This window comes from Aedes aegypti, chromosome 3 (assembly GCF_002204515.2).
Source record: "Aedes aegypti strain LVP_AGWG chromosome 3, AaegL5.0 Primary Assembly, whole genome shotgun sequence".
NCBI lineage: Eukaryota > Metazoa > Arthropoda > Insecta > Diptera > Culicidae > Aedes > Aedes aegypti.
Window position 1 is genome coordinate 287,953,756 of NC_035109.1, and position 13,918 is coordinate 287,967,673.

Sequence of the window (13,918 nt, forward strand, 5' to 3'; positions counted from 1 at the left end):
AACCAAAGGCGTAACCTGAGTGGTGGTATCACATTTTGGCATTTTTTGCTTAAAGCCGCGCCATAATTCATATGACATAGACGCAATCATATCTCGGATGTGATCCAACGGACATTCTGCGTCATTGATAGAATTGATGCCCATTTCAAATAATTAATATATTCGAAGTGGACATTTATACTATTGGTGACGTTCAGTTTGCCTTTTGCTAACCAGAATGATCCGTAGCCACTCTTACTATTAGCTAGCTAGATACATCGTTATCATATACGACGTAGGGAATACTTAGGAACTCTTAGGAAAATGACTAGTAGATTCACTGAGTAGAAATAAGTGGCGACAATCTTATTTTAATATGGTTTTTACATTGCCATAATAAGAAATACCTCTTTTGTAACAGCGGTATAAATAATCTTATTCCAGCTTCATTTTCGCAAAATTTACAAGTAGAAAGTAGGCGTTGTGAAGCATTGCATTTGCCACCGAAAAGTGAATCTTGTAAGAGACTGTAATAGAAGCCTAAGGTAACTTTACTCTTCAATATTCACTATAAAAATTACTATGGAAAGTAAGACGCTGAGATCGATCATTAGGGTACACTTGCTAGTTTCGAAAAATTGTTGAACAGACAAGGAAAGCGACTTTTTTCTTTAAGGATATATGAACGTAATGACCAATAAATACATTTAACAACAAAAAATGAAATTAACTAGAACTACTACTAAACAGCCTAATTTTGTTAAGACTTGACGACACTTGACATTTAAGACTCTAATCTTACGTAAAAGACAATAGTAATCAGAATAGTACTTGAATGACAAATTATTCAAAACCATTTCGACTAGACAGTATTAGTAATGCACTACTATTTCAAACAAATTCTACACTACTATTTCAAACAAATTCTAATGGAGCTGCTAATTTTCATAATGCTTCCTTTTCTCAGAAGCAAGGGAATGTGGGTACTTTTCAAAAACTACCACGTCACAATACTAATAAAAAACAGTGTTCATGTGGGCGCCATTGCCTTGTCCGTCTGAGTATTGGTCCTGGTAGAGGGGAAACTTGGCAAAAGCCAGACCGAGGGTTCAGCCTTGACAAGTTAAGTTGTCAGGCAGCTCCAACTGAATACCATACAAAAAAAAAGAAGTTTTTGGTAGAAGCTTTAAAAAATACGTCAACATGTATAATGTCGAACAATTTAAAAAACGTTTTTATTAATGACGAAAACTGAAAATTACATGTATAATGGAATAATGCCGACACTTGTAGTGACGAACCATACATAGTTTGTTTGAAAATTACATATGAGTATTACTGTGCATTTTGTCTCAATATGGTAGAAGTTTTAAAAAATACGTCAACATTCACAATGTCGAACAATTCAAAAGATAATTTTTAATAATGTCAAAAAGAGCAAAAATATATATATTGTAAATGTATAAGAAAAAAGCATAATGCCGACACTTATAGTGACGAACCATACAAAGTTTGTTTTAACATTATATAAAAGTTACGCTTTCAAGAAAAAATGTGTTATCATAAGCATGAAAGTTGGTAATCCATTCTCGACTGAACACAAAACTGACACTGACAGCAAAACTTCTTGGCGTCCCGAAAACAAACCGTCTTGCTTGGGCCTTCCGAAATACCTACCCAGCAAGACGCTCAAAAACAGGAAAAAAAAAATCGGCGACGAAACCACGCGCGAAACTGTGAGCAAAATCTATCCGACGACGCAAAACCGAACTGTCCTGCTTGGGCTTCACGAAGCACTACCCAGCAAGACGCTCCAAAACAGGGAAAAAAAATTCTTCGGCGACGAAAACACGCGCGAAACCTTGAGCAAAATCTATCCGACGACTTCCCGTTTTTCTGGAAGTCAATTTCCGAAAAAATGAAAACCCTACTTCTCATAAACAAAACCTGATTCTGAAGAGCACGATGCAAAAAGCTTCCAAATTGGTTTAAAAATAATAAAGTTATGTAAACTCGTATTTTATACATCGAAAATGCGCATATGAATGTCACATATTACATCTTGCGTCTGCGCCACCTCTATGTCTTAATACTTTTGGATCGAACTTTGGAGTTTTTCTTTTTATGTGATTTAAAACCCTCGTCAAAACTGAAAAAAATATCAATAATTATGAGATTTGGTTTTACTACTGATGAATTGGTCGCCAGATTTGTGCGCTATAAAATTTAAGGTATGACTTTGTTTTATACTGATACTTAAGTTGATTTCCATCTGTCTCTTGTAAAACGCATTATTACTTTGGCGAATATTTTTTTAGTATTTAGTTATTATTTCAATCTTTACTTTTCAGCGTGACATCCTGGTTTCTGGCACTCGAAAAATTTCCAAAACGCAAGCATAAAATCGATCACCAGCTGTACCGTGATTAGCGTGCGACTTTCTGCGCGTCTCGTGAGCTAAGGTAGTCGAACCATCGCCCTAAAAACACTGATAAGTTGTCAAATAGAATTAAATCTGGGGAGATTAGTGAACGCTTACCTGTACGGAATACAGGAAAAAAAATTGCCATCCACTTGCTCACAATTTGCTCGGAGCTTCTTATCAATCGCTTTGGCAGTGACTTCAAAAGTAGACCTTCCTTATCTTCCAAATTTGTTTTTTAGGTTTGTGCGACAACCTGTCGAAACTGCTCGTCTCTTTCTCACCGGAGAACCCGTAGGCACTTACTTCCAGGTATGTCGATTCATCGTTGCTGTCGAATAATTTGGTGATGTTGTAATTCTACGCTAAGGTGTAGTGTTTGTCTCTGATACCGCGTGTGGACCTGCATAAGCTGACCGGTTGAGACTTGAGACTTGGCTCAGTTGCTCGGTTGATTAGGTCGTGGATAGCGCGCGGTTTCAAGTTCGGAGTGTGAAATTTCTAGCATCGTACGAGTTGATGAAGGTTAAGTTTAATCCGTAAAAATATTTCGGGATTTATGGTGCAGGTACGTGTCATGTGTAATTCAGTAAAGTTATGTAAGACTATTAGATCACGTCGTTTGTTACATCGAATGTAACTAAGGAATACTTGGTGACGTGTATATAATAACTCTATTTTTATCTTATCGTGCAGTTTTATTGTTTCACGCATGCAACAAAGTTCTCCAGACTTGGATGCATTTGCGGAGGCATAAATCAAGTTCATATAGAAATTATTTTAAAACAGATATTGTAAAGTGCCCAAAATCAGCGCATTGTCTAGATCCGCACATTTGGCTGAAATTTCACGAATTTTAAGAACAGTTCGACTTGTTTTATTTTGCTCGCTGCTTTTGATACATGACATACATTACAGTTATCATTAACTATAATTTTCAATTTGTTAGAAATTTTCCAAAATGAGTTGAATTATGGTTTTCATTGTGCTGTATTACATCACTTTACGCTAGCCAAAATAAAACCTGAAGTAGAATACGATTTGCAGGTGGGAGGCATGGGATAAAGTTTTATCTGACTGATTGTCACAGGAAGATTTTGTGTGGGGCTTAAAACTAAGGCCAAATTGATATGTTTATGGAGGTGTTGCGAACACGTTTATCAATTTCTGAAATCCGGTAAATCTTAATGATGGTTTACCGCAAATCTTGAAATCACGTTTATTCGATTATTAGCGATTTGGGGGTGGTATCTGATAGTACATTCATATCTCACGTTTTGTTCAAACTTTATAGATGGCTTACACTAATGAGTAAAGATACTGCCAATGAAGAATACGTTAGATTTCTGAATGTAGCAACATGTGTTTGAATGTCACCAAATAGTTTACGAACGGGTCAACGGATTTGAATGATTTTTTTCTCAGTTTTGTTTGTCAAGGGTTCCGACGTGTTTGTGTGTATAAAAATCCCAGGATATTCACCGGGAATGTTGAAAAAACGAGCGCGAACGAAACTGTCATTTTATATGGGACGATCAAAAGCGTTTTTCATCATCCTACTTGATGGTAAGACGAAGTTTGCCGGGACCACTAGTTTTAGAAAAAAAAATTGAAATCTGACTGAAAAAAATATTATTGAACTGTTAGGGGGAGATCCCCCAGTACCGGACAGCACCCAATACCGGACAAAGTTGAAAAATTGAGAAATCATGGTCCAATCAAGATAGTGTATTAGAAGAAAAGAAAGCTATTATGGAGACTAATGTTTGCGTAGAATAACACATCCTTGAAATATGTATGCCTTTTTAAAAAAGTAGAAAAGTTTGAAAATCTTAACAAATTTGACGTATCGCCTTAATTTTGAGCCTATTTAGTAATTATTTTGAACATGGAAAAAATACTTTGGATCACGCAAGCATGATCGAACCTAATCCTAATTTGATGGTATGAATGTATTTTGTACCATAATTGAACTAAATATGGACAACTTACAATTTTGGCTAAGAACCTCCTGTCCCCCAGTTTCGGACAGCTTGATTTGTTATATGATATCTTTGTAATTATTGCACCAGTGTCTCAAAATACATTCATTTTTCATGAATTCCTTCGATCATGGTATCAAACATGCATTAAAATTAAGAAGAATAATCATTCAGAACAATATCGTAAAATGTGCTATTTTTCATCATATATGAAAGAGGTTTTTGATGGACATCTTGCAAACGAATAAAAACTCAAATTGTTCTTGTAAATGTTGCAAATGCATTGAATTGGCACTAATATACTATTGATAAAGTAAAAGCATTCAATTATGTTCAAATTTACAGAATTCGAGGCGTTTCCACATCGTGTCCGGTATTGGGTGTCACCTTTCAAGATCGATCAATTTGGTACCAAAATATATCATCAAAATGCAATGTCAAAATTCATATTTATATTTTCAAATTTACTTTTGTACACTATAAAAATGATAATACTTATCATAAATGGGTAACATGAGCAAATAAAACCAATATTTTTGGAATTATGAATATAGTGGCTTAAGTGTCCGGTACTGGGGGATCTCCCCCTACAGCTCAGTGAAAGTTCAATTTTATTGCTCGTAGCTTAGGACTAAATAAAGTTATCAACTGATCACCGATTTTAACATTTACCCAAAACCTCTTCATAAGAATAATTAGTGAAGCACTTCAATCATCAGGCATTCGTTTCCCGTATGTAGGATTACTTTGTATAATTTGAAAGCACAACCTAATTTTATTTGGGACTAGAAAGTTTCTGGTTTGAAAGTGATGATTTGATACCATATCAGCTGTGGGTGGCTCCAGACTTGTTTCAGTGAGTTATAAAAAAACGTGATAAAATTTTAACTCGCTGAATGATAGCGCGATGCAGGAATGTGGCGATCTGTGGCTATTGAATTTATGGTTTAGCAACAAGACATAACAAAAGGGACATAACAGATAACAGATTTTTCTTGTTGAGAAATTCTTTATTCTATAAAAAAAACGGCTTTGACCTCTATGTCCCGTTTTATTTTCCTGTTCGATCTTATGTCCTTTCGACAAGTAAACTTTCAACGTTTGTCTTAGGCAGCATCCGTTTATTACGTGACGCACAAATTTGAAACTTTTGACCCCCTCCACCCCTTTCCGTAACGCTTATAGAGTGAAAATTTTCAAAAATGTGTATTGCATTAGCCACCCCGACCATTCGAGCGTTACGTAATTTGTGCACGTCCCCTTAAGGCCATTTGTTATACAAACATCTCAAGAGGAATCCAATCATTATAGTCCATCGAAATTTCGAAAAAAAAATGGGGTGGGTAATATCTGTTGCATTACCGTGGGATTGACGTAGGACTACGATGGACATAACTTCGATTCTGGATCAGCTTTATTGTGCTTGAGCTGGTGAATGGCATCCTTAACCTCCCTCAAAGTGGGGGCTGGTTTGGTTTCCATCGCCCGCACTATGGACGAAGGCATTTCCTTCGTTGTCCCGTCCTTCATTGCCTGTGCTCTCAGCGCCATTCAGATGTTCGTCGAAGTGCTGCTTCCACCTTTCGATCACCTCACGCTCGTCCGTCAAAATGCACCCATCCTTATACATGCACATCTCGGCTCGCGGCACGAAGCCGTTGCGGGATGCGTTGAGCTTCCGATAGATCTTACGTGCTTCTTGAGATCGGCACAGCTGTTCCATCTCCTCGTACTCCGTCTCTTCCAGGTGGCGTTTTTTTTCTCCCGAAAGAGGCGGGTCTGCAGTTGCTGTTTCCGTCTATAACATTCCACGTTCTGCCGGGTCCCTTGCTGCTCTCCTCCAGAACCTGCCTACATTCTTCGTCGATCCAATCGTTCCGTCGACTCCTTCCCACGTAGAGGGTCTTGTTTCCCGGACTCGAAAAAATCCCGGGATTCGGGATTTTATTTTTTAAAATTCCGGGACAAAAATCAAATGCTTCCAAAACGACTATAGAACGACCAGAGCACGTATTGAAGTTTAGTCTTATAGAGCAGTTTCACAATACCCGAACTTGTTTTCGAAGGTTAAGTTGAATTATAATAGACAAAAACAATGCTGTCTTAGATTTCATTCATCAATATTTCACCTATCTGCAGTTGAAGTCAACGGGCATTTATTATAGTTAATTTGAAACGAAAATCAATCGGGATGCATAAGGTATAGTATAGGTGATACCAATCACACTCAAATTTTACCATATCTTTTAAAATCTACTCTGATGATTATGCAAATTATTTACATTGTTGTGTCAAATGGAATCTGAATGCTTTTTTTTCACAGGCATATTCGTCCTAGAAAGTTGTCAAGTACACCGGGCAAACTAAAACGGGTACGGAAAGATAAAATGGCATAAATAAAATTTCAATGTGATGAATAATTCAAGGCCCAGATAGCTGTAGTGGTAAACGCGCAGCTATTCAGCAAGACCAAGCTGAAGGTCGTGGGTTCGAATCCCACCGGTCGAGGATCTTTTCGGATTGGAAATTTTCTCGACTTCCCAGGGCATAGAGTATCATCGTACCTGCCACACGATATACGCATGCAAAAATGGTCATTGGCATAGTATAAGCTCTCAGTTAATAACTGTGGAAGTGCTCATAAGAACACTAAGCTGAGAAACAGGCTCTGTCCCAGTGGGGACGTAACGCCAGAAAGAAGAAGAATTTATTGAAAAATGGAACAAACCTTATAGTTATCTGCTATAGTTGATTGAACATGACGTAACTAACATACCAGAAAAAAGCATAAGTGGTCTTAAACCTCAATGAAAACGCTTAATGAGTAAGCTAAATGCAATAACTAAAATACATTCCTGTATCAACAGTAACCGGAAAAACATGCAGCTTGTTCTGTGCCATTATTTGAAAATAATACAACAGTATTTTCTAGTTCAACATGCAAATTCGGGAAATCCCGGGATTTTCGAAAATATCCCGGGATTCGGGATTTTTTTAGACCCTCTAGTCCCACGTACCCGACGTTGCTCTCACCTGTATTGTTGATGGCTGCCTTCACTGTTCTCCAACAGTCCTCAAGAGGGGCTTCATCCAGCTCACCTCCTTCCGGGGGTGCAGCCTCGAGGTACTGCGCGTACGCAGTTGCGACATCCGCTTGCTTAAGCCGCTCTAGGTCATACTAGGGCGGCCGTCGATACCGTACGTTGGTAACGACGCAGAGTTTCGGGCGCAGTTTAACCATCACCAGGTTGTGGTCAGAGTCGATGTTAGCGCCCCGATAGGTCCTGACGTCGATAATGTCGGAGAAGTGCCGTCCATCGATCAGAACGTGGTCGACTTGCGATTCTGTTTGCCGTGGTGATCTCCAGATGTATCGGTACGGAAGACTATGTTGGAAGTAGGTGCTACGAATGGTCGTATTCTTGGAGACGGCGAAATCAATCAGTCGAAGGCCGTTCCCGTTCGTCAGTCGGTGGGCGATGTACTTTCCAGTAGGCGGTTTGAACTCCTGGCCAACCTGAGCGTTTAGATCTCCTATGACGATTTTGACGTCGTGGCTTGGGCAGCTGTCGTACTCGCGTTCATGCTGCGCGTAAAAAGCGTCATGACGTGCCTTTGCATATCACTGATCACTATAAAAGCTGTTCCCAGCTCGTGTATGTTGCCGCAACTCTGGAAGATGGGATGGTTACCTCTAAACGTTCGCACCATTGATCCCTATCAACACACTTACTGCAACGCCACGATGCCGAATCCACGGTCTTTCAACACATCGGCGAGTATGCGTGTGCTCGCGATGAAAGTATTCGTTGCTTGATTTTTTACGGCTGGTGTGCAGAGTCTGACACTAACCCCCTAGATTTCCGGAAGACCATCCCTCCTAATATTCGGAAGGCCATAGTGCACAGTTTAGCTTAGAGTCCTACTCTGGCACTCGGACGATGATCAGCCACCCCTGACATGGAGAGCAGACGCTGTAGTGAGCCGCTTCTAACATGGATTACAGACGCTCCAGGTTTGTAGAAGCAAATCTTCCCTACCCTGTCAGCATACGGCCTTAGTTCCCACCGGGGTTGGTTACCCAATGTTCCCTAAGGTTGCTCGTACCCCGGCCTGTACCGATCGATCATTCTAGTTACGTCCTCATGATACTGAACGTCCTCATGATACTGAAGGAAATGTATTAAAAGTTGAATCAAATGAATATCATGCAATAGCTACCAGAACTTGATTCTATTCTAATCAGACGACTTACGGTTTCAATAGTAATACTACACTACTGTTACTATTGCAAAACAACAAAATTTATAACTAGGTACTATAAAAATATTGTGCATTTTGGTGCAAGCACTTTCTGTAAAAACGTTTATTTTTGTTTAGAAAGTCGTTTGAAAGAAAGGGTTAACAACTAAACAATTCTCATTAAATATTGAGCTCTTTTTCTCCCAATCCTAACTAATTTTGTTTTTTTTTTCATTTACAGACTGTTTCATCGTTACCCTTCGAGTGTTGCATCATACTGACTACAAATAGCTTCGGCGACCGTCCCGTCGGATATTTTCTGAATTATCTGTGAATGTGCCAGTTATTTTAAGTACTTAAGTTTTGATAAGTGTTTCGTTAAGTTTACCTTTTATGACCTTTTGTTATGTTATCATTTTAACGTAAATAAACACATTCAAGTTAGAAGACATTTTTTTTAGTGTAATAAGTGCTCTTGTGTTTGACCAGTGGAATCATCTACACCAACATGACGGAACGTTTCAAGGTGACCAAGTCGGCGCCTCCGCTGGACGAAGAAGCTGCGGCAGTTACCGGCAGGTTGCTGTCCTCCTCCGAGAAGCAAGGTAAGAATTGCGGATTACTTAAAGAAGGCAAGGCGTTTGATTTACTACTTGGAAGAAAGAAATCGGTTTTTGCTACCGTCGTTGTTCTGTTGGTGGCAGGCGCCACCATATCACGACACTCGTGAAGCGAATTTTCCTCGTTCAATGCACTAAAAACCAGAAAATTGCGTGTTCTGTACCCGTTTGTTGCTCTGGGCTTAAAAGGCATCGTAATTATGGGGCACTGCTAAATGCATGGAATGTATTTGGACCGAAGTGTAAGAGGTGATTGAGGTGGGCACCGCAAGTTTCCCACTCACGTCAGTTGAAGTATAATGGAAGAAAAATTGAGCCAGTTTAAAGCAGACTTGAGTTTTTAAAAAGATTCATTCGATGAGTTTCTAGGAATATGTGCTTTGGAGGGAGGTCTGTAGTAAACTATAGGTGTAAAAATATGCCTTAGGGTAGGTCTGGAACTTATGCATTGTGGTCAACAACGATGAATAGTATCGTGAGCCAAAATAAGTTTAGTGAAGTATTCAATTCCAATTGACTAATTGACCTCAACAATACACAAACGAAGAAGAAGCATTCGATCGAGTCTGAATGGAATTGTAGGGATGACAAACCAGCTGGAATTTTGTCCAAATCGACGTCGCAGCAAACAAAACGTATCGCAAGCTGAAGATCCTCCGACCGGCATATGGTTTCGTAGATCAGTTATCAGAATGGTCAGTAGCATGACGATTCACTTAATATGATTTTATTATTATGAATTGAGTAGATTGCATGCGTTTTTTCTGCTCTGGTATGAAGAGATGGCTATCGTCTTCGTTTAATTAATATTATTTATGATGATTGGGACCAGGCGGCTGTTTGAGCTACGAATGATACAAAGAAACCGCCTGACCGCCCGCATATTGTCGTGTGAAATGGTTGACTAAGGCGAATGGAAAGATAATACGTATAAAAGTAGAGGATAGAATGGACAGAATTTCAAAATAGGGCACTTATGTTGACGAAATTGTGACATATAATATTGTATGCTGAAAATGAGAAGTCGGGCGATTCAAAATTCAAAAAAGTTTCCAAATCTAATCACCCATATCTTGCTTATTATTCTTACGATAAAAATTGGGTTTGACGAATTTGGAAAATGTTTTTATTGTAAGGCACTTACAAAACTTTTCATCTCATTGAAAACTCATTCTTCATAACTTTATAAAGAGAGTTGCATAAGGAACAAATCCAGCATTACTACACTGAAGTGTTTGAAACATATTTCAAAGTACCGCGAGGAGGTAGCGATAGAAGTTGCTAGGCAGGGACTGCTAGGCTAAGGACCACACAAAGAGGTCTATTTTATTACTTCAGGTATGCGAAGTACCAACAGTACGCCATGTCCAGCATTTACCAATCAAATTTTGAGTTCCGCGGCTTAAAAACAGTGCCGGGAATGAGATTCTAAGATCAGCTTCTCTACTAATGGTTGAATTTAATACAAATGGAATACCATTTTCTGCCATGAGACAGCACTAACAGTCAACCAGAACGCTAAGCGATTTTGATTTTTTCTTCACATGGGATAAGCCTATTCATATGTGATCTGTCATACCCTTTTAGAGTTTCTGAAGAGCTGTCTAACCAAGCCTGTCGTGTTTTATATACTTGCTTCATAAATTTCAACGTTTAATAATACGATGATTCGATGAAGAGTGCTAGAGAGTGACAGGCTAGTAAAATACTGCTAGGGGATGTAAGCACAGCGTAACAGGAGCTGAAGAAAATCGAATCTAGCGCATAAAGAATGAACAGCACAAAGAAAGTGCGTTTAATGAAGTTTATGAAAGTATGATTTGTGGCAGTCTAGATTTAAATATATGGAATCATCATTTTTTGCGCTTCTGAAGTTTTATGATACGTCGATTCTGCCTATATGTGACGAGGTTGAACTGCGTGATCGAAACTGCTATTCTAAGACTGAAATGTCTCATCAAACTTCTCGAAATAAGAGTGCAAAGATCAAACTGTATCGTTCATGAATGGACCACATTTCCGCATGGAATCACATCCATTCAAATTTATCCACCTAATTGAATTGCTAGAACCAGGCGATAACACAGCAATATAACCCACTCAGCATCATTCAATAAAAAAAACAGTCTCGCGAGTCACTCTTTTCTCAACTAAATTGCGAGTAGAAATGTGTCACTTGTATTTCCATCATCATCATCATAGCCGTCGTCACTAAATTTAGTTCGTTGATACGCAATTCATTTGCGTCCAGCACTGTCAGCTGATTCAGTGAAACAGATACGGCTTCTGATGTATATCTACCCTTGTCGCAAAGTTGTCCAGTAGAAAATGGACCGCACCGCATTCGAGTTCTGACTGACTGATCAGAATGATTTAATTTTGTTGCGCGCGCGATCGCTGTCAGCTGTGCCTATTCGCCCGCGATTGCTCCATTATATTCAAACGGATGATAAATTATCAATTTTCCAATTCATTTTCATTTACGTGAGTCATTGCTCTGAAAAATACAATACTTTATAGAACACCTGCTGAATGTTTCTAGTAACCTAACCGAAATTCTCTAGTCTAGATCAACCGAAAGAACATGCCCAAATGCAAGGGACGAAAATGACTCATATTTCGAACACTCGGCTTCTTTAGCGGTTTTTTTTTTTCAAAAAAGCACTCAAATTTCTTCACAAGATGATGAATTCTTCTATGATTAAAGTCCTTTATATTCAGAAATGTAATACTATCAATTCTTACCTTTAAAATCGCCATTTTTCGGAATATGAGTCATGTTCGGAATTTAAGGTGAAACAGCTTGGAATCAACTTCTAAGATTGCACTGAAACTTCAAAGGCACAAATCTCGCGAAGGAAGCATCCAACAACAATGTATTTTTTATTTTGGCTTTGTGCACTAGCAAAAAGCTTAACATAAGAAGATCAGAAACGTTTGCCAACTATTTCTCCAGTTTTGTGCCCTTGAAAACGTGAGTAGGGGTACAAGTCGGCCATTTTGCCGGCCATCTTCGGATTCCGAGATGTTTCACCTTAAGACAACGAATATTAGGAGTATAAACCCCATAATTGTTGATAGTTAACTTTAATATATTCAGCAAACGAATAGTTGTTAAAGTGTCTCTCTCCCAGTGGAAGCCAAATATTAGTCTCATTATCGAAGGAAATTCTCAAGCGCACACATAATTAAATAAATCGATGAATCAACGGTGCGAAAAGCTATAGCTTCCAACTGGTTCTCATATTCCGCATAGAGCTCATCCATCCGCCAAACGTCTATTATTAGCATTATCCGTGTGTGAATCTAGACTCTGATGCGTTTGCTGACTAAATTTGATTTAGCGTGAATTTGATCAGTTAAATTATTCTCGGTGTGTATCATCATTATCATGATCATAATAATCGTTCCGGCTTCGGTGTTGCTTGATCGTAATCAGTCTATTTTTCGAATATGATTTCCTCTTTCTGGTGTTACGTTCCAAACGAGACTGAGCCTGCTTTGGGGCTGTCCATTAATTACGTAAGACAATTTTAGCGGTTTTCCAACCCCCCTCCCCCCATGGTAAGATTTTTTGTATGAAAACCAAAAATAATTTGTATGGCGCGTAAGAAATCTTCAACCCCCCCTCCCCCCATAAACCCTTACGTAATTAATGGACCACCCCTTTCCAGCTTAATGCTTTTATGGGCACTTCCTCAGTTACTAACTTTCTATGCAAACTGATCAATAGTGCATTTGTATATCGTGTAGTATGATTATACGCTTTTTCCTGGTAAGTCGAGAAAATGTCCATCAAGAAAAGATCCTCTACCAGCGGGATACGACACTCAGCATGGTCTTGCTGAATAGCTGCGGATCTGCCGCTACAGCTATTTGACAAAAAACTATTTATTTCAAAATAAATTTATTCTGGAACTATTCGAAGGAATCGACTAAGATTCCTCCTGGAATCTCTAAGAGATGCCCTACAATTTTCCAGTAATTTTCTCAGCCATCATACGAATAGTCAGGCATTGCAGAATTTAAGAAATTCTCTTTTGATTCCGAAGCACGATCAAAGCAAGCGAAAAAGAACATCCCACCTATCGGTATCGGTTAATGATCGGCAATATTTCGTAAGTTGTAACAAGCTTGATAAATAATAGCAACGAACAAGAGCTCCAAAGAGAGACCGATGATAAAACCCATTCTTCACGCTTATTTACCATTAGGGGTCAGTGTTTATTTTAATGGCATGATGACAAATCTCTGAACATCCGATAGCAATACTGTATCCCATGTTTGTAACTCCTTTTTATGAGTTTTATTCTGCACTGTTATCCCTGCGATCTAAGCTGTAGCAGAAGAAGGCGCTTTTGATGTTCTGAGAACCATGAGCGATAAGTGAGAGATACTCTCAGTTTTCTAAGCATTCAACCCCTGCCAATAATAACTTCCTCAGTAATCTGTAAGAAACTCATCCATGAATGCTTCCGAGAGTCTAACTCACAGTACTACTGATACTCTGCAAGAAATTTCTCAATAGGCACATACAAGAATTCTTCTTGGAATTTGTTAAGAAATTGTTCGATAATTTCTGAAACAATATTTCATAGATTGTTATGGCAATTTTAACTCATAATTTTTTCCTCAGAATTTAATCCAAATATTCTTCAAGGATTCCATTAATC

At 38.6% G+C, this 13,918-nt stretch overlaps 1 protein-coding gene across 6 annotated transcripts in view; it reads left to right on the forward strand.

The window, feature by feature from the left end:
• The window catches only part of LOC5575390 (solute carrier family 12 member 4), a 791,918-nt gene that overhangs the window by 71,263 nt on the left and 706,737 nt on the right, over positions 1-13,918 (forward strand). For 4 of the 6 annotated variants that reach the window (XM_021849571.1, XM_021849567.1, XM_021849570.1 and 1 more), the window contains one exon: positions 8,867-9,230. In XM_021849571.1, the coding sequence (XP_021705263.1) occupies positions 9,134-9,230 (97 nt within the window). In that variant the 5' untranslated portion in view covers positions 8,867-9,133. Of the gene's footprint in view, positions 1-2,814; positions 2,970-8,866; positions 9,231-13,918 lie in introns of those variants that run through there. The other 2 variants (XM_021849568.1, XM_021849576.1) reach the window with 2 other exon arrangements.